This window comes from Nicotiana tomentosiformis, chromosome 5, assembly GCF_000390325.3.
Source record: "Nicotiana tomentosiformis chromosome 5, ASM39032v3, whole genome shotgun sequence".
Lineage (NCBI taxonomy): Eukaryota > Viridiplantae > Streptophyta > Magnoliopsida > Solanales > Solanaceae > Nicotiana > Nicotiana tomentosiformis.
Genome location: NC_090816.1, coordinates 132546984 through 132568302, shown reverse-complemented (window position 1 = coordinate 132568302; position 21319 = coordinate 132546984). Strand labels below are relative to the sequence as shown.

The 21319-nt window shown below is 36.3% G+C and overlaps 1 protein-coding gene across 4 annotated transcripts; it reads right to left on the bottom strand.

Annotated features, from left to right (window-relative positions):
• Positions 1-1141: 1141 nt before the first annotated feature.
• LOC104087015 (uncharacterized) lies at positions 1142-16724 on the bottom strand. 4 transcript variants are annotated; one of them, XM_009591400.4, is made up of 13 exons: positions 16599-16724; positions 16287-16439; positions 9745-9796; positions 9271-9340; positions 8757-9063; positions 8511-8544; positions 4634-5316; positions 4364-4412; positions 4172-4297; positions 3032-3136; positions 2828-2919; positions 2585-2738; positions 1142-1604 (listed from the first exon to the last, which is right to left on the bottom strand). In XM_009591400.4, exons 2-13 carry the CDS (start codon positions 16415-16417, stop codon positions 1347-1349), a joined length of 2061 nt encoding a protein of 686 aa, XP_009589695.1. In that variant the 5' UTR covers positions 16418-16439; positions 16599-16724; the 3' UTR covers positions 1142-1346. The 4 variants fall into 4 exon arrangements, with proteins under 4 accessions (XP_009589695.1, XP_018623170.1, XP_070031477.1 ...); XM_018767654.3 differs by having other exon boundaries at positions 4634-5313; XM_070175376.1 differs by lacking the exon at positions 16599-16724 and adding an exon at positions 15148-15457 and having other exon boundaries at positions 16287-16426.
• Positions 16725-21319: the final 4595 nt, after the last annotated feature.

The following is a 21319-nucleotide window of genomic DNA, read 5'->3' as shown; positions in this document are numbered from 1 at the left end:
ATGTAAATATTTAAGGGCATAAAAGTCGATTGATATTTTGGGGATATTTTTGTCGTTCCATATTTAGCGTAAAATATTTGTGCTTTTATAATAATATAGATAGATATAGATATAGGTATAGATAAACTAATTAACGGAAATGTATTAATGGGGATGAAAGAGAAATGAATATGCATTTATAAGAATATAAACTAATTCCTTAATTAGTGGTCTTTCATTAACCGTAAGTACTATTAGAATATGCCATAAGTGTAAATGAGTCTATCAATTCTGGAAAACCCAAAGGCTACACTATTTATTTAAATAGTTTTATATATTTGCCCCACAGAGTTAAAATCTCTTTTGGGGAAATGGATACCATTTTCTTTTACATAGAATGATTTTACACAAAAGTAATAGTATATACTATTATATAAGTATTTTTTGAGAAAAGGAAAAAGTTCTTGAATTTATTTACTGATGTTGTGTTAAATATAAAGTTGGTCAAATATAATAGTGGTGGAATTAAGATTAGGAGATGATGGGAGTTGCATATGGTAATAACCTCAGCTAACGAAGGATGAAAATAAATGCTTATGTGGTGCTAGAATAAAGTTATAAAAATGGGGATTAGAGAGAGATTGGGAAATCACCCGTTTTACATCATGTTATATATATTTTCCTTCAAGGATTTATTAGACACGGCTAGAATAATTAAATAATTCTAAGTGTGTTACCTTGTTGATTCCAAACCTGAATAAAGGAGGATGGTTGTGACAGGCTAAAAACTAGTGTAAAACTAGTTAAGTCATGATAAATCCTTATAATACGGAATAAGAAAAGTATGATCTGTGAGGATTCATATTAGCTTACGGCAACCAGTTTTAGACTAAGGCATAGTCGTTGTTTTTCAGAATAACTTAATGAAGAATGATATTCTACACGCTATAAAACAAGGTTTGATATATGCAGAAGCCACAAGTAATAAGCTTCTGTCACAATACCAAATTCTACACCTTCCCGAAATGCCCAAAACCTGGGGAAAAATATAAACTCTAAAAGTATTGCTTAAAAGAACCTTTCCAATGTTTTGAAAGCATTTCAACAAGTTTCTGGCAAAATATATCTATGTAAAGCACTTCATTTCTGCTTAGCACAGCCATTGTCAAAGAGAAATATTATACGTATTTAATAGATGAAGGTAATGACTTTTTGAAATAGTATTTCAATTTGAACATTAACTAAAGTTAGACAGCCTGCCAAAAAGATAAAGCCAAAAAATCTGTACAAAAAAGCATTTTAGGCTAGTTTAAGAGAAAACACAAAAGGATGGTATTTACTAAGTTTTAGATTAGTGATGCTAGATTTTAATCTAGTTCTAACTTAATTTGAGGGCAGTTCAGAGCAACACTGAAATCCACAGTTTTTCGTACTAGTGAACCGCCGTTGTATCCATCTATAAGCATCTGCCCAATTTTCGACCTCCATTCCGAGATATCTTTCTCTGTCTTTCTGTCATGGCAAACTCGATCACAGTAGTTGAGCATCGTCCCAAGACCGGTGTTAGGTACCCAACCATATGCCATTAATACTCTTGCTTCTCCTTCACTCAGCTCTTCTCCAACCTGTGTGCAGACGCAATGGAAGCATAAGAATGTTCTATATGATAAGTTCAAATATACAATATGAATAACAACTGATCAGTTGGATTAGAAAAACTAGTTAATGTGAAAGTCACAGCCACATTTAAGTGAATCGGTTTTCAACAAGATGCAAGAGTAAATATCGATGGCAGAGTACAGGTCAGTAAGGTACAGGTACATGAATACTAATTTTGAGAGCCCATTTGAGAACACTTTGACATGCTAAGGCGCTTGCTTTGTGAACATTTTTCATAGACTATAACATTCGTATAAATGTATATAAAGACGTCCAAAAAGATCAACTCATCTCAATGGTGGGTAGGCAGTGAGACTTGAATTCAAGAATTTTGTCTACTTTAACAATCATGTTTAAAGCCTCATGTAAAAGCTTAAACTGTTAGAAATGAGACACTTGACAAATGTAATTTTTTTTTCCTTTTGTTTTGATGAAGAAAAGATGAGACACTTAAGATTATTTATTTTCGTTCTGTAACAAATTTTTAATGGATAACTAACATTAGGTGGTTATAGCTAAATAATATTGACTATTTTATCCAGTAACCAAATGCCAATCATGATTGCTAAAACGATTTAGCAAAAGACTCAGATTAAATCAAGTAACATAATCAAGCCAGACAAGAAGAAAATTTTTGTGGACGAGGAAGTTCAACAATCATCTACTACCCCCACCCCTCTTCACCTAATTACCCCAACCAGAAGGGGAGAAAAATGAAGTGAAGCGAAACAGGATTTCAAATGATAACTCGTCCACAAGAGAAAGCATCAGGAAGCACTACCTGGTGAAGGTAAGTAAAAGTAAACTATTTCTCACTTCAATAAATACCAAAGAAAGTTGATTACTAGGTCACAAATGCAAGCAATTTGATGAAATTCTGCATCAGGAACATACAAATAGAAGCATCATAAGAAAAAAATAATATAGCAGCATCCAAGGTAAATACCGTCAGTGTTCTATTCTCGATTAGGTTGACCCTGCTGCAGCTAGTAAGCTTCATAGCAGTTACCAATCGCCTGATTTGCCAATCAATAGCGGTGGAATCCACCAGTTCAAAGAAGTACGTTGCATAGCCATATTCAGGACGCTCAAGCACAATCCTGCAAATAGGAAAATATAAAAGTTTCTTTTTGGGTCCTGACACATTACGAAGACTCTAGAACCAAAATCTATGCAGCCAACACCAGACCTGTTATGCCTTTCGAAGACAAAAATAAATGATTGGAGATCTCGGCACCAACCCCATTCAACAGGCCACTTTCGGAAATGTAGATACCGTGCCTAAAGTGTAATTTGAAAAAGAAAAAACGGCAATACATATCAGATAATAGTGATATGATGACAATTGATTTTAATATGATAACTAGACCTTTGCATCAATTAATGTCTATACCTGCTCAACAAGTGAAAATAGACAAGCCAAACAATAGCTAGCTTTTTCACCTTTTGTACACTGGAGTGGAGCTAGCTTTAACAATGACTGTCGCTGGGAGAAAAGCTGACCAACAAAGTTAACACAACATATGAGATCAGATGAAGGGATCTGTGCCCTGCCTAAAAAGCTATCACCAGAAAAAAAAAATAAAGCGAAATAAAATAAAACGAAAGAACCAGCAATGGACCATAAGTGTGTATCGCCTGGTTCAAATCTTTTCCAGAATAGCCTATTGTAAATAGTATGAAGGGAATAAAAAAGAGAAACACTTGATCTACTCAAAACTTGTACCACATAAAGGTAAAAGAAATGAAAATTCTACAAAAGAGAGAACAACATTAATTAGTCCCATTTCCTGTTATGTTTCAGCTTTCTTATCATTCAGAATCCTTAAGTCGCCAAATATTTCAAGCTTCCCATCAGGCCTTGATGAACACTTCAACAAATCCGGCTTCTGACATGAGAGGCTTCAGTTCAGAGAAAACAACTACAAATGGTTTACACCTTAAAATTGCTGCTTCACAAGATATCAAAAGGCATCTGGTTCTATCTACATGTCTATTGTTTGAGTCTGTCTAAATACCCTCCTACTTCCTTGCCCAAACTTTACTCTATGACCAGGGTTGTTATCATCTGTCACAACCAGAAACTGCCCCACTTCACCTAACAAGCTGCCTACTACTTTTCTTCCAAGCCTAGTATCATTATAGCAGATTTTTACACTCACCAATGCTCACCAAAGAGACCGTCAAGATACTCAAAATCCAATAGTAGCCTAAAACTTCAGTTTCTTAACCCATTGAATAACTCCATGATTTCAACATTCCAATCGCAACAATATCACTTGTAGATCAATAATCAATTGACAATCATAAGCAGTCATGCCAAGGGATCAGGATACTTTCAGATAGCTAAAATATTTGAGAAAGGATAGACGAAATGGCATGCATAAAAGAAACGATAGCTATGAAACTCAAAAGCCACCCCTAATTCATGGACAAACAGTTAGTAACATTTTCCAGATTATTGAGTGACTAACACCTATTGCATGCTTCAGCAGGTAAGAGGTAATTCCGACACAAACATATATGGTCATACCTTTGATATAACAGCTTCAAGCTCTGAGAAGCTGTCTTCAGAGGTCAAATCATCAAGAGGCTCGTTACTCTCATTTTCTCCGTACAGCTTAATCTCATCAACAGATATGCCTTTTTCTAGTAATACCTGCAAAGATCAATAAAGGCTATGAACCACCTGATTTTGAGCATGGCAATTTGATGGATAAAATACCTGCAAGAGTCCAGGAGCATCTTCCTCCATTGCTACTTCAACTGACTCTCTGCAGTTTGTTGGAGAAAGAAAAGGATAAATTGTGTATAGTAAATGTAAATACATAAACATACATGTGAGCATTTGCCTGTTGAAGTTTTGAGTAACAAAGTATAATTGAAAATGATAAAGAAAAGGGAGGATTGGTGGACATCCATACTAAATGTAGACATATACAAATCAATACATACATATATGAGCATATACAGAGGGCAGAAAAAGGAATTTTACGTGGCCGTTCTCTTTCGTTTCCGTGGCCGACTAACCCTCAGTGGTTTAGCCGGCAATGATGAGATGGGTGTGCAATCAGAGACAGAAGAAACTATTTTCCTTGAGCACTCTGCAACTCTACCTATCTCAAATGAAGGAACCGCTCTCGAAGAGAATAGCTTCATTCGCTCTCGTAACAGCATATGATCCAGTTCATCTCCAGAAGAATCATTGGCAATTCCGATTTCAGTTTTCACCAGAGTGGTGCTACAATGGGGCATAGTACCACTTCCATTCTTTGCAGTGGTTTCAACCATATTGTTATCCACAGGTTCAACCTTGACGTGTACAAGGTCCGATATAGGAGAACTAAATTTGCTCTTCCTATTAAAAGAAGAAAGGTCTAGTCCACGACTTGATTCTTGTTGTTTGGAAAGCGTTCTCCTTCCATTTCCTAGAAGTTCCGTTGCATTTCCAGAGTCAGACAACTGATCTGTCTGACAGTGATGCCCCATCTTAGAAACTTGAGGATCTGTACTAGACAAGCCTCCAACTTCCACACTTGAATGATTAGAAATCCTATGAAGTTCATGAGAACCATTACCAATCACTTTAGTAGGACGAAGCTGTCCTTTCACTATCCCGGCACTTCGAGGAGTCGTGTCATTCATGAGTACGCTGGAAAAGTTGGAAGGTTTATCATCCTGCACAATATACAGAAATAGGCAACTCCTACAGTTAACTTATTAAAGGAACATAACAAGATTCAAATGGGCAGTAACATAACTGACATTTTTCCCCACTTCTCCTTCCTCCACGGAGAAAGTTGTCCAACAGAAAAGCAGTTAGGTTGGGTAAGAGATTTGTCAATAAGCATTTCCGAAAGGATCAAAGACAGAATTCCCGTAGCTTCTTTCCTCCCTCGCCGAATAGCCAGGAGAAATGAAGAGGAAAGAGAAAACTATTTAGGTGATAATGTAAGTTTTTGATGAAGAAGGTGATAATGTAAATTATTTTAAGGGATGCAGCATTTTAATCAAAATAATAATAATAACATAGTAGAACCACATTCCAGACTGGCACATGGATGTAAGATGTTCTGCAACAGACATAGGATCCGACCTGCTGGACTTGAACCAGCAACCAAGAGGGATGCTCCCCTTTCTCTTCCCTGAGCTAAGGTCGATCACATACCAACTTTTACAGCTAAGCATCAACGCAAAATGCCTAGTGGCAAGATGTAAAAACATGCTAACAACAGGGGGAGAAAGAAAATACAGAATAAGATTATTTACTTTGTTGCTTATAATTCTTTGGACGTGGATGTGAGGCTTGACTCACAAGTCATCCCTAAGAGAGAGAGTTTCAAGCACCTAGGGTCAATTATCTAGGGAGATGGGGAGATCGACGGGGATGTCACGCACCGTATCGAGGTGGGATGGATGAAATGGAGGTTAGCGTCTGGAGTCATGTGTGATAATAATGTGCTACCGAAACTCAAAGGTAAGTTCTATAGAGCGGTGGTTAGACTGCCATGTTGTATGTGGCTGAGTGTTGGCCAGTCAAGATTTCACATATCCAGAAGATGAAAGTAGCAGAAATGAGTATGTTGAGATGGATGTGCGGGCACACTAAGATGGATAAGATTAAGAATGAGGATATTCGGGAAAGGGTGGGCGTGGCTCCCTTGGACGACAAGATGCGGGAAGCGAGGCTTAGATGGTTCGGGCACGTGCGGAGGAGAAGCCTAGATGCTCCGGTTAGGAGGTGTGAGCGGTTGGCTCTGGCAGGTACGAGAAGAGGTAGAGGGCGGCCTAAGAAGTATTGGGGCGAGGTGATAAGGCAGGACATGGCGCGGCTTCAAATTTCCGAGGACTTGGCCCTTGATAGGAAGGTGTGGAGGTCGTGCATTAGGGTTGTAGATTAAGGGGTAGTCGAGCGGTCGTGCATTAGGGTTGTAGATTAAGGGGTAGTCGAGCGCTTTTCCTCGTTGTCCCGGCTAGTCTGATAGTGTTTTGTCTAGGACTGCTAGCGGTTTTTGTTGTGTTTTACACTTTTTTTTTGCCTTTCCATTTATTTGCTGTCTTTTACGAAGCTGATACTGCTTTTCTGGTTTATGTTGTTACGTATCTATTGTCTCCGAGCCGAGTATCTCCCGGAAACAGCCTCTCTATCCCTCTGGGATAGGGGTAAGGTCTGCGTACACTCTACCCTCCCTAGACCCCACTAATGGGATTCTACTGGGTGTTGTTGTTGTTGCTTATAATTCTTGCCAAAAATAAGTAGCCCCAGAAGCTAGGAAAAGAATTTCTTTAAGTAGGCGTTTGGACATAAGAATAGTAAAATTCAAAAAAATTGTGAAAAAAATTTTCAAGTGAAAATGGTATTTGAAATTTCCCGTTTGGACATAAAATTTGGTTGAAGTTTTTTCCAAAAAAATTTTACTTTTTTTCGAAATCAGCGTTTGTTCATAAAATTTTCAATTTTTACTTGAAGATGAATTTTGAAAATTTTTTAAAAACTCCAAAAAGCTGTTTTTCAAAATTTTCACTCAAATCACTCACAAAAATTCAAAAACAACCCAAACTGAAATTTATGTCCAAACACAACTCTAAATTTCAAATACCATTTTCACTTGAAAATATTTTTAACCATTTTTTCGAATTTTACAATTCTTATGTCCAAACGACTACTTAGAGTTGTGTTTGGACATAAATTTCAGTTTGGGTTGTTTTTGAAGTTTTGTGAGTGATTTGAGTGAAAATTTTGAAAAATAGTTTTTTGCAGTTTTTCAAATTTTCGATAATTTCCAAAATGCATCTTCAAGTGAAAATTGAAAACTTTATGAACAAATGTTGATTTCGAAAAAAAGTGAATTTTTTTTGGAAAAATCTTCCATCAAATTTTATGTCCAAACGGGCTCTAAGTATCCAAATATTGTAGCACGTAGTTTGCAAAACCCATCAAAATGGTTGCAGAGCACAAATAACTAGCCACACGAATTGTCAAGGCAACTAACCCAAATGTGACGCACAAATACTTCGCTTTAGCACAAGAATTTCGCATTCTCGTGTTGAAAATACATTCTGGTTGAAGAATAATTAGAGAATACTTTAAGGGTAAAGGAATTGCATTTAACGAATTTTTAACTCAAAATTAACAAGGTCACACGAGAACCCTAATCATGCAAATGTAGAATAACTATGCATTATAAAGCAAGCCTTAAAAAGATGGCAAAACAGTAGCATAATCACCAAAATCAAGTCCTAAGTTTGCGAGTAATACATTTCAAATGGGTAGAAAAAGGAGGACGGAAGATTGACATACCTATTTGATATCAGATGACCACAAACTTAAGGGCAAGTTTTTCTTCCAACCAAATAGAACCAAAAGAGGATCAGACTTTAAAGGACGGACAAAGAATGTAATCACTTGGCAGTGCCAATACTCAATCTAATCATATGATTTGCTTATTTTCTATCTTCATGAAAGCATTAACAAGTAACCAAAATAAGCAATAACCTGTCACCGCAGATGCTTAACATCCAACAGATTAACACCAAGATGGACAGGAAAAGTATCTGATACGTTCTCATCCTTCAAACTCTTTGGCCCCACTATTATTTTCTCATGATCCAACATCAAATATAAATCGACGTGTTTCAGAGTTCAGACTGGGTACAACCCATGGCGTTTTCTTATTCCAATCACCAAATCGACGTGTTGAGAATCCCTTCAAGCAAAGGGATCTAAGCTAAGAGAGATACAATGGATGTAACTTAATAATATTTCTCATTTCCATGAAGTGTCTTTCTTTCATTCCACAAGTTGTACAACTACTGCATCAAATAAAATGTCATACAACCTAAATCATGAAGAGATAGTTATAGGCAATTACCTCTAAAATTGACGTCTTTGGGCATAGCTCTTTCCTGTAATTCAAGCAAGAAGCATGAGATCCAATGCTCTCTAAAACATTACAGATTTCAAAGATATATAATAAGTTGACAAAGTAGTTAATAGAAATTTTAGAATTTTATTATTTGGAAAAAGCTTGACAGGTACATTGGACATGGATTATCAAGTTTTAAGAACACAGGCACCTCATCTAAAAAGGAAAAAATTATGCAGGTAAAAATAGCACCTTGACTGCAGAATTCTCTGCCTATCTTTCAGCACAACAAAATCAAGATCATCCAAAAGGTCATCAGGTTTCTTGCTATTGATTTCTTTCCCATCAGCAGTAGATGAAACATTGACAAGGTCACTGGATGAGTTCACTGTGCTATTCTCAACACACTCAACCTTCACATTGATGGGAAACAGTGGTGATAATGACAGTTGAAGTGGAGTACTTTCAACAGTATCAACTTTTTCTGCAGAAAGATTCATATGATTCTGAAGTGTGTTCATCTTTGCTCCAGTTTGTAGGAAACATTGCTGCACATGACCTAAACACATGCAAATTCAAGAGTGTGAGCAAACAATTTTACTCCATAAAAATCAAACTTGAACATTTTAGTATCTTATTAGAGTACTGAACTCTTTGACCAATATGTCCCAAAATTTGAGGCCTTAGGACACAATTAACACAAGCACACTAAACAAAATCTGAATTTTAAACTTCAATCCAGCACACCTATCATGAGAAACTTTACCAGTAATATTTTGTTGCAGCACCAAGCTCTGTAGCTTCTCTTGTTGAACCGAATAAGCCAAATGTAGATTCTGCATAAGATTTTTCACTTCAGTCAACATGCAACCAAACGGAATACAAGGTAAAATAAACCCCAAATTTAAGCATATGTGATTATAATGCAAGAAGACCTCAGTTTTGCCTGCTTTTCCCGCTAGAGAAGAAAACAAAAAGTATGTTCGGATATCCAGCAAGTTATTAACAGTTAAACAGCCATAAGTTCACAGAAGCAAAAATCACTACTTTAGGACAGCACAGTGAAGGTTGATACTTCAAGAGAAAAAGAAAAGGCTGAATAAGTTATTAAGAAGCCTTTAATCAATTATTCAGCCTTTCTTTCTTTTAGTAAGTGTAATTGATTACTCAACATCCATACACCATGACTGAGTAAAACCAAGCTATCTGTCAGGCTCCAAGAGGAATTATCATTTAATACCTGCGAATCACACTGTTCATCTTCCTTTTTCACGAAGGTATCAATTGAAGACCTGCACATGTTACCATTTTCCAGAAATTTTGTAAGGATGACTAAATGGAAAAACTTTTCTGTTATGCTAAAGTGAAAAAGTTTTAAACATATTCCCAGCTAATGAAGGAAAGCAACAAGAGGTACCATCAAACTAAAACAACCAAAGCAATCGTGGCAAAAACAAATAATTATGTGCATATTCTACATTGAAATATGTCTGGACTTTGGTCAATTTACCGTCAATTGGGAGAACATTGCCACATGCTTGCATATATCTATAAAATAGTTTCTACTTGGTTTTTCTAGATGAATGAGATTTTACATTGGACTAGTTCAGTGACCAAGCAGAACGCACTAGTGGGAATCTACTTCTTTTACTCTTTAGCTAGCTTTTCAAAAGTTTTATTTTGTCTTCGGCACTTTGTTACTCCCTGTATCCATCAAAAATAAATTTCTTCACTAGAGCCTCGACAGCCCACTTCACTCCTGGCTGATTAATTACTGTGTCTTCCTATACTGGACAAACCATCAAATTCTAACCTGCCCTTACTTTCTTGATCTAGTCTTGACACTTGAGCAATAAAAGAAAAAGAAACCATAGCACAATGAACAGTAACATATCCAATTATTATAAATAACAAAGAGATGCGGTTAAAATCGTGGAGTAAGCAAAAGGCACGGCACGCAATATTGTGTTTTCTTTTTCTTTTTCTTTTTCCAAAACCATGAACATAACACAATAAAACAGCTAAAAATATCTTCATCTTTTCTCAATCAAAATTTTATCTTTTCATTAGTATCTCTTCTTTGTATGCTACAAATGTTTTTTTTCAAACTGTGAATTAAATACCAAAAACCGCTGTAAAAGTTCTGTGAGAAGGCACGGGAGAAAATATGTTATTAATATTGGATGTTCAATACAATACAAGAGGTCCTTATTTATAGCTATACTATACAAAGACATACTACTCCTATTCCAATGTGGGACAACACTACACTATATACATACCTGTAAACTAACACTCCCCCTCAAGCCGGTACATACAAATCATATGTACCGAGCTTGTTACATATATAACCAATACGAGGACCAGTGAGAAATCATTCGACCTCACAAACTTTGTAGCAATCTCTCCTGAAAGTATCTTTTCTCTGACGAAATGACAATCAATCTCAATGTGTTTAGTTCTCTCATGGAACACCAGATTTGATGCAATATGAAGGGCAGCTTGATTATCGCACACAAGTTCCATCCGACTGATTTCACCAAATTTCAACTCCTTGAGCAATTGTTTGGTCCAGACTAGCTCACATGTTGCCATAGCCATTGCTCGATATTCTGCTTCTGCACTAGACCGAGCAACTACATTCTGTTTCTTGCTCTTCCAGGACACCAAATTTCCTCCTACTAAAACACAATATCCAGACGTAGAACGTCTATCAGAAGGTGATCCTGCCCAATCAGCATCTGAGTATCCAATGATCTGCTCATGACCTCGATCCTCAAAGAGTAACCCTTTGCCTGGAGCCGATTTTATATATCGAATAATGCGGACAACTGCATCCCAACGACTATCACAGGGAGAATTCATAAACTGACTTACAACACTCACAGGATAAGAAATGTCGGGTCTAGTCACTGTGAGATAATTTAATTTTCCAACCAGCCGCCTATAGCTTGCAGGATCGCTAAGTGGTTCCCCCTGTCCTGGCAGAAGTTTAGAATTCGGATCCATCGGAGTGTCAACAGGTCTGCAACCTATCATCCCCGTCTCCTCAAGAATGTCTAAAGCATATTTTCTTTGAGAAATAACAATACCTGAGCTAGACTGGGCAACCTCAATACCTAGAAAGTACTTCAATCTGCCTAGATCCTTAGTTTGGAAGTGCTGGAAGAGATGCTGCTTCAGATTGGTAATACCATCCTGATCATTGCCAGTAATAACAATATCATCAGCATAGACTACCAGATAAATACAGAGACTTGAAGCAGAGTGCCGATAAAACACAGAGTGATCAGCTTCACTACGAGTCATGCCAAACTCCTGGATAACCGTGCTGAACTTACTAAACCAGGCTCGAGAAGACTGCTTTAGACCATAAAGTGACCGACGCAAGCGACATACAAGGCCACGAGACTCTCCCTGAGCAACAAAACCAGGTGGTTGCTCCATATAAATCTCATCCTCAAGAACACCGTGAAGAAAGGCATTCTTAATGTCCAGCTGATAGAGGGGCCAATGACGAACCGCAGCCATGGATAGAAAAAGGCGGACTGAAGCCACTTTAGCCACGGGAGAGAATGTATCACTGTAATCGAGCCCAAATATCTGAGTATATCCTTTGGCAACAAGACGGGCCTTAAGTCGATCAATCTGGCCATCGGGACCAACTTTGACTGCATAAACCCAACGACAACCAACAATAGATTTACCTGAGGAAAGAGGAACAAGCTCCCAAGTACCACTTGTATGTAAAGCAGACATCTCGTCACTCATAGCTTGTCGCCATCCTGAATGAGACAACGCTTCACCTGTAGACTTAGGGATGGAAACCGAGGACAAAGAAGATATAAAAGCATAATGGGGAGATGACAGACGATGATAACTCAAACCGACATAATGAGGATTAGGGTTAAGTGTGGTCTGTATACCTTTGCGAAGTGCAATCGGTGTACTAGGAGCAGGGTCCGCAGCAGGAGCGGGGTCAGGTGCAGGACGAGAACCAGTTGGGCCTGGTGTAGGGCGCGAACGACGATGATAAGTCAAGAGTGGTGTTCCTATGGCTGGGGAACTAGGAGGAACAACACTAGACTCCTCAACGGTTGGTATGGATGAAACCTCTGTGGTCGAAGGTGGGGGACGAGCTATAGTAAACTCCTCAAAGGTCGGTATAGGTAAGACCTCAGATATATCATGGTGGTCAGCAGAAGTAAAGAAAGGTTTAGACTCAAAAAGTGTGACGTCAGCTGAAATAAGGTACCTACGAAGATCTGGAGAATAACAACGATATCCCTTCTGAACACGAGAATAACCAAGGAAGACACACTTGAGAGCACGGGGAGCTAACTTATCTTTCCCAGGGGCTAAGTTATGAACAAAACATGTGCTCCCAAAAACACGGGGTGGAAGAAAGTATAAGGGTGACTGGGGAAACAATACTGAATGCGGAATCTGATCCTTGATGGGAGATGAAGGCATTCGATTAATCAAATAACAAGTTGTGAGAACTGCATCGCCCCAAAAACGCAACGGAACACGAGATTCAATTAGAATTGTGCGAGCAGTCTCAATAAGGTGCCTATTCTTTCTCTCAGCAACCCCATTTTGCTAAGGGGTATAAGGACAAAATGTCTGATGAATAATCCCTTGAGAAGTCATAAACTACTGAAACTGAGAAGATAAATATTCTAAAGCATTATCACTGCGAAAAATGCGAATAGAAACACCAAATTAGTTTTTTGATTGCAGCACAAAAACTCTGGAATATAGAAAATAACTCAGAACGATCTTTCATTAAGAAAAGCCAAGTACATCTTGAATAATCATAACAAAATAACGAAATCCCAAGGTTGAACTGACTCTACTGGGACCCCATATATCAGAATGAACTAAGGAGAAGACACACTCTGCATGACTCTTAACACTACGCGAAAAGGAGGCTCGGGTATGTTTCCCAAGCTGACACGACTCACAATCTAATGTAGACAAACTAGATAAACTAGACATCATCTTCTGAAGTTTGGATAAACTCGGATGTCCTAAACGTCTGTAGATTAGATCTGGAGGATCTGTAACTAGACATGTTGTGGAAGGATTGAGTGAGTTAAGATAGTAAAGACCTTCTGATTCACGTCCTGTACCAATTGTCTGTCCCGTACTGCGGTCCTGCATAATAAAAGAATCGTCAATAAAATATATACCACAATGGAGGGCACGAGTCAAACGACTAACAGATGCAAGACTAAAAGGACAGCCAGGGACATAAAGAACGGAATCTAGGGTGATAGAAGACAAGGGACTAGCTTGTCCAACTCCTTTTGCCTTAGTTTGGCATCCATTGGCGAAAGTAATAGTGGGAAGAGACTTTAAATATACAATATTTGACAAAAGTGATATATTACCGGAGATGTGATCAGAAGCGCCTGAGTCCATGACCCATGGGCCAAGAGTGCTAGACTGGGAAACACAAGCAAAAGAATTACCAGTAACAGAAGTATCAGTCTGAGCAATTGAGGCTACTTGTGGAGATGTCTGCTTACTTGCTCGATACTGAAGGAGCTCATTATATTCTTCTTTAGATAAAGAAAATCCCTAGCTACATGTAGTCTCGGTCTGAGCAATGTAAGCATTTTTGGGTGGACGACCATTTAAGGAATAGCACATTTCACGAGTGTGTCCAAGTACAATAAGAACACTTGGTCTAGATCTTCTAAAACGACCTCCTCTTCGTCTATGCTCCATAGTTTGAGATGCCCGAACATCCACTGTCTGGGATGCAAGAACAGAGGAATCAAGTATCTGTGATGAGATCACTGGGTGACTTGGTGCTGCAGCAAGGCGGAGTAATCGAGAGAATAATTCATCAACTGTCGGGACAGTTGGACTAGCCAAAATCTGGTCGCGTACTGAATTAAGATCATTAGGAAGTCCAGCGAAGGTAAGAACGAGAAACATCTTTTGTCGCTGCTCTTGTTGTTTTTCAACACTAGCAGAAACTGGCATCAACTTCTCAAATTACTCCATGACTGCCTGTACTTGACCCAAGTAAGTAGACATATCTAATTCCTGTTTCTTTAAGTTTGTCATCCGCGATATCACATCATAGAAGCGATATATGTCATTAGTGTATAAGGTGCGTGCCTTTGCCCAAACCAAATAACATGTTTGGAATGGACGAAACAAGGGCATCAACTTGGAATCAATAGATCGCCACAAGATGCTACATAACTGAGCATCAATATTTGCCCAAAGTGCTATTGCTTTTTCATCTCCTTCGCTAGACTGTTTGATTAGATGATCTTCAAACACCTTGGCCTCTACACCACAGCTCGACAGATGAAGCCCAAGCTAAGTAGTTTGAACCTCCCATTAAAGGTTCCGAGGTAATAATAGCACTAGAGCTTCCAGAACTCATGTTTCTAGACCCAAAAGCATCAAATCCCAAAGACATTGTTGCAAATTATTACCAAATAAGAGAAAGAATCAACTGTAATCCACTGAAACAAAGTAAGGAAACACAGAAACAGAATAATGAAATATTGTAGCTGCCGGAATCTTACTGTAGCTGTCGGAATAGTACTGTAGTTGCCGGAAAAAACTCAAAGTGGTCGGAATGAAATGAAAACAGTAGGGGTAGGATCAGAATTACCAGGCGACCCAACTGTTCCGAAGGAAGTTTTTCAAAAAATGGCCGGAAGTGGTCGTACGCGCCGGCGCGTGAGCTTCTGGTGGCGCGTGTAGGTGCGTGAGTAGGTTGCTGCCGGAGATTTTCACTGGGGTTTGGTCGCCGGACAGTGACGATTCTTGTGGTAGTGTTGGATTTTATACAATACTGATAGAGACGAAGCAGACGCAAAACAGCCTTAAAAAAGAGTCGTCGGAAAAAGGCTTCCGCTGACTGATTTCTCTTCCCAGAATCGCTGGAATTTATGCACAGCGATAAATCTCTCACAATTGCTCTAAGGCACGGAAGAAAATATGTTATTAATATTGGATGTTCAATATAATACAAGAGGTCCTTATTTATAGCTATACTGTACAAGGACATACTACTCTTATTCCAATGTGGCACAAGACTACTATATACATAGTAGTAAACTAACAAGTTCCAATCGTTTTCATAAAATTTCACCTTTTGCAGCAATATCTTTTTTTTTTCTTTTTCATTTACTTTTACTTCCAAAACTCTCAACTAAACACAATTAAACAGATATAAAAAATCATCTTTTTCAATAATACTTTTTTTCTCTTTAATTTCGAAAACTGTGAACTAAACACTGTAAACCAGCTACAAAAAAAAATCTATTTCATCAAAGTTGCTTTACATATTGCAAATTCTATGCAAAAAGATAAGTTAACAAAAAATCAATTAAACATCACGGTTATAAAGAAAATAGTCCTTTTTAGACAGAGTGGATAGAGTTACCCGGTACTCGCCGGTAGATAGCCGTGGAATTAGTCTAGCCGAACACCATGGTTATAAAAAATAAAAAATAATTGAACAACATAAAGATTCATCTACTTTTTATCAAAATTTCATCGTTTGCACACAAAAAAATCTCTTTATTCCCGAAACCTGTGAACTAATCACTGTAAACCAGATACACAAAACTTATCTATTTCATCAAATTTGCTTTCCAAATACCAAAAGTGTAAGCACAAACATAAGAATTTAACTAAACACAGTAAACCAATAAAACTTTTTCTTTCCTTTAATTTCCAAAACTGTGAACTAAACCAGCTAAAAAAATCTTCTATTTGCTTTCAAAATAAGAAAACAAAACTCACTGCACCACATTGGAAGATTCCAGAAGACGCTTGCTGGCTAAAAGTAACTTCAATCGCTGTTTCAACGGAAGCCGTTCAAACTCCTCCTCCGTTTTAACGGCTGCATCCATTGAAAAGCACAACTCGGCCATTTCTCACACAAATTCCATGCCACTTTTTGAGAACATGAACATTAAAAATCAAAAAGAAGAAAGTAAGAACAAAAATTGATTTTTTTCTAGGGCTTTGAATGAACAAATGATTTTTTACATAGATATAACGATAAATACACAGAAAAAATGTGAAAGTGAGAGAAGAAGATCGTACTCGTACCTTTTAGAGGTGTTTTTGCGTGAAGAATCTTTTTGTTTCCGAAAGGTGAAGATGAAAGTTTTGCTCGAGCTATTTGGCGCGATTTCCTAATTTGGGCTTTGGCGGATCGGGAAGATTTGGGCCTTTTGTCATGGGCCGTCAGATGAGATAATAGTAAATATTTCACGGACAGCCTATTTGGTCCTCTCATTTAATTTATAGTCCGTTTTCCAAAATGTTTAAGCAGGCAAACTTCAGACTCCACATTTCTTCTTTTCTTCTAATTACTATGCGGGGTACCCACATATGTAATGATATTTTGCTCTCAGTGTTTTAGTAATTGCATTGTATATTTCGTAAATTTTTATTTATTTTTAGGCTAATTTCTGGCTTAAAATGAATAAATTAAATGGAGGTATATGAGTGAAATAAAATGGATGAATAAATTACTTTCGGGCTAAAAAATAAATAAAATTTATGTATCGTGAATAAAATGGATGAAGTATCTTGAGTGAAATGAAATGGAGGTATAGACTTTTTAAATTTCATAAGCAGATTTTGATTTTGTCAACATCAGTCTCGAGGATCTGAAGTTGATTCTAAAACGACTAAACCTACAAAGAATTATGAACCTTCAGAAATGAGTTAATACTGATCCTCAAGTCGGCTATTTGTGCACTTCCCTCAAGATAGTATTACATAGGTGAAATACACAAATAACCTTCAAAGTGGATAGTCTTGATTTTTGGTCCTTGCTTGTTCCACGAGCATAACTCAAGTTTAACAAGTGTTGCTCCTTGTTTGCCGGGAAACAGTTTTAACTTTTGACCTTTAAATTTTGTCCATAGGACAAATGGAGAGTAAAAGATTAAAGATCACCCCAAAAGTATTATATTTCTGCAATTTTTTGGTATTGCGATGGGGACTGAGAGAGTTTTTGGCCCTTTTATGGGCTATTGGGGAGAATGTGGTTCTTTAGTCCTAAGGGGAAGTATTGGGTCCAAATCATGAGCAATCAAAAACGAAGCGTTACACCGTAGAAATGATACTAAGTAGCCACTCTAAATGGCTGTTATTTAGTAATTTAGCCAGTACGTCCAGAACTTATGTTTTTCAATTCAAATTTTCAGGACAAAAATATTTTGAGTTGTCCTGAAGTTAAGAACTTTAGTTTAAAATTTCATAACAAAATAAGTAATGGCTAATCTCTAAATAGCATCCCTAAGAATGGTTATCTGTGCACTTGCCCTAGGTGAAACCCGTGTTTTACCTAGTCTCAAACTTGTATTTTTTTGTTCTATCACATGTAATTTAGGAATTTACATTTGAGAATTACAGTAAAGCTTGATGCTTTTGGGTGTACTATATGGGATGTTGGAACAATAAATATATAAAAAAAAAAGGATAGGCGAGTGAGAGACTTAAAGTTACTTTTAGTTCTTCCATTCTCGATCAATAGGTTAAGAGTTCTAGTCACCCAAAAGGCAAATATAGGTATCAACTTGTTATAAGAAGTCTCAAAACTATTAATTTTATTTGATTGCTTCATCAAAATTTTGTAACTTATTTTACCAAAAATAAGATATACAAGGCGAATCAAAGTATTTGTAATGAGTAAATGACGTTGTATGGCCATCCAAATATTTTAATAGCCCATATTTTCATTTTTGACCTGAAATGGCCTTTGGGCCCAATACTTTTGTAAATTATAGCCACAATTCCCAGTGCACTTCTCTTCCCAATTCATTCTTATTTCATACTCCTCCATTTGTTTGTTATTCTCCTCCCACTTCCATCATCGATATAATCACCGCCAATCCAGCTTATCTCTACCGCCTGATCTCACTACCACCGATTGACCATATTTTCATAAGTAAATCTTCATCTCCCTCTCTAAACACACTCAAATTTCAACCCCAAAATCAAATCGACCAACAACCATCCCTTGCGAATAGAAAATTTATAGAAATCATTTTTCGTTGCCTAAAACATCTCCACCACTACCTCTAACCGATGATAATTTTATTATCTTCCGTGTTGCTTCCTTCCTTTTCTATAAAAGTCATGCAATTCTAGAGCTGTAAGGAATTATAGCAAATACTTGGCTAGTGATATCTATCGGCCATGGTTGCGATCAGATAAAGAATATGGTGACCTTACCTTTCGCTTTCCTTTTCGGCTCCGATTTTTTTGCAGCGACCTTACAAATGTTATGTTGTATAATAGGTGTATGTGTACTATTATACAATTTATATACATTATTTATACAATATAAATATTGCTGGTGGGTTGCTGGTGTTTTGCGAGCCGTTTTGGAGGTTGGGCTTCATGATTTTTTTTGGATGAATTTATGTGCATTTCCTAGGAAGAAGTAAAAAGTGAAGTGGTTGTTCTTCTTCTTCTTCTTCTGGTTTTTGAATATGAGATGTATAATTGGTGTATCTCATGTACAATAAATGTATATTTAGTGTATCTTTTATGTAATATCTATGTATTTATATACACTTTGAGTTTTTATACAGTATACACTGATTATATAATATATATATATACACTAATTATATAATTTCAACTACGAGAATTTCTTTGGTGAGCAAAAAACAAAAAGAGATAGAATTGTATATACACTATTACATTGTATAAATTTTGTATATAAAGTATATCATATATTTTTCAACGTACCCCTAAATCCTAATATATCTTTAGTGTATCCAAAGTATATATATTTCTTATAAAAAAGTATATATATTATTCTACGATGTATAAAAAGTGTATATATTATTCTACAATGCATAAGAAGCGTATATATTATTTTACGATGTATAAAAAGTGTCTATACACTTTATACTAGTGTAAAATATGTATATTGTGTGTACAACATATACATCACCTTTTTTTTTCTTATATCATGAGTAAATATGCGATATCATATTTTTTTAGATTAGATCAGTAAAAATTTTAGGTTCTTAATAAAATATAAAAAAGATTATAATTTATATGTAATAGGAAGAAGTTTGGTGGTTGTAGAGGTGAAAGTGCTCAAAATTTATCCAAAAAATAAAATAAAAATCCTAAACATAAAAAGGAGGTGAAAGTGTTTGAAATTAAAAAATAATAATTTTTTCTTGTGTCATAACAAACAAAAAAAAATAATCTAAAAGGAACTTTTTATGGACGTAAAAGGAATTGAATCAAAAACTAAGGCTCCCAAATGCAAAAGGGAGTTCAAATTACAAAAAGATTAGGCGGCCACTGGTTTTTTTTGTTTCAGTTGCTAGCCCTTCCAATTGGTTTTGGGCTATTAATTGTATGGTTTATTTTATGGCTATCGATTGTCATTAGGTTGATGGTTATAAGTGATAATAGCACTATTTGTAATAGCATCATTCTAATACTTTCTACATTGAGGTGCTAACTTGTCTTATTAACGCTCACTAATGTGGGAAGATATTAGAAATCTCTAGCTATATTCTTATAACTTAACTCCCGTGTTATATTAATTGTCACGAATTTACATTCTCAATTTTACAATCATAAGATATAGTCTAATCTCGTAATTAATATTTCTCAGCAATGCATATATCACATAAGATAATACGAGTATGAATGAAAGAGTGAAACCTCAAATAATGGCTAATATTTTATGCTGGGATGTGGGTTCAATCCGTGCATAAGTGTTTTTGAAGTACATAAAGAAGGAAGAAGGAGAATAATATATTATGCTAGAGTGTTTTACAATGTGAGCTTCAAATTATATTAATAGTCACCAAAAAAGAAAGTTTCATTTGAGATTTTGAAAGGATATTAATGTGGCGGAAAGGATATTAATTAGCTATTTAGCTTAAATTTATTCTCTTGCTTTTACTTTGTTTCTACTTTTCTTCCGTCGGAATCTAAAGCTTATTAAAAGCTACGTGATATGAAAACAACGGAATAAAAATAAGTTAATAAGAATAAAAGAAAATTAGTATAGTCTTAAGACAAAATTAATAGACTTGTGCCCGTCCATCTTTTCCTTTTGTTTTTTGTTTAACATAAATTAGCTATTTAGCTTATGTTCGTGAGTGCATTAACCTCCCACAAGTTTTCCCTCCGACAATTAACATAGATAGGAATTTAATATTTTATAATGTTTTAAACTCACTCATCTACCATTTGAATCGACGAACAATTGAACCTTTGGACCTTCTCAACCTCAAGATATGATAAGTCTACATTGAGGTGGCCGATGATTGCTTCGATAATTCATTGTTATCCCGGCGTATTTGTGTTGCATAAGTAGTAGTACTAATTTAATTGATGCAATCAAACTTTTTCATAACAATCTCGTTTGTTTTGATTTTTTTTTTTACTGATACAGTGAAGTACATAATAAATAACAAATATTTAATATGAAATATTGGTTCCAAACTTCCAATAATGAAATGATGTTGCAGATTGTTTACCCGAAAAACGGATAGAGTGGAATTTATACGTAGTTCTAAGGATACATTACATAAATTGATACAAATTGAGAAAGATATGTAAATGAATATCGAAATTAGTTATAAAAGAAATGAATACAAACCGAATAAACTAGTTAGCCTAAGCCTTCAAGTTTTATCACGTTCAAATTGAGTGAAGAATGATTGGTAGAAGAAACAATATGACTAAATATCAAAAGCCAAATAAAAGATAGTATTTGCTCTCTTTTCTGTATATCTCAAAAATGAATCTGCCCCTATACAAATGATAACAACTCT

Coding starts and splice junctions, on each gene's coding strand:
- LOC104087015 (XM_009591400.4), bottom strand. CDS start 16,417: ATGGCCGAGTTGTGCTTTTCAATGGATGCAGCCGTTAAAACGGAGGAG. Junction 4,298..4,363: donor ATGCTCCTGGACTCTTGCAG/GTATTTTATCCA, acceptor TGATCTTTGCAG/GTATTACTAGAAAAAGGCAT. Junction 2,920..3,031: donor TATTTTCACTTGTTGAGCAG/GTATAGACATTA, acceptor ATTACACTTTAG/GCACGGTATCTACATTTCCG.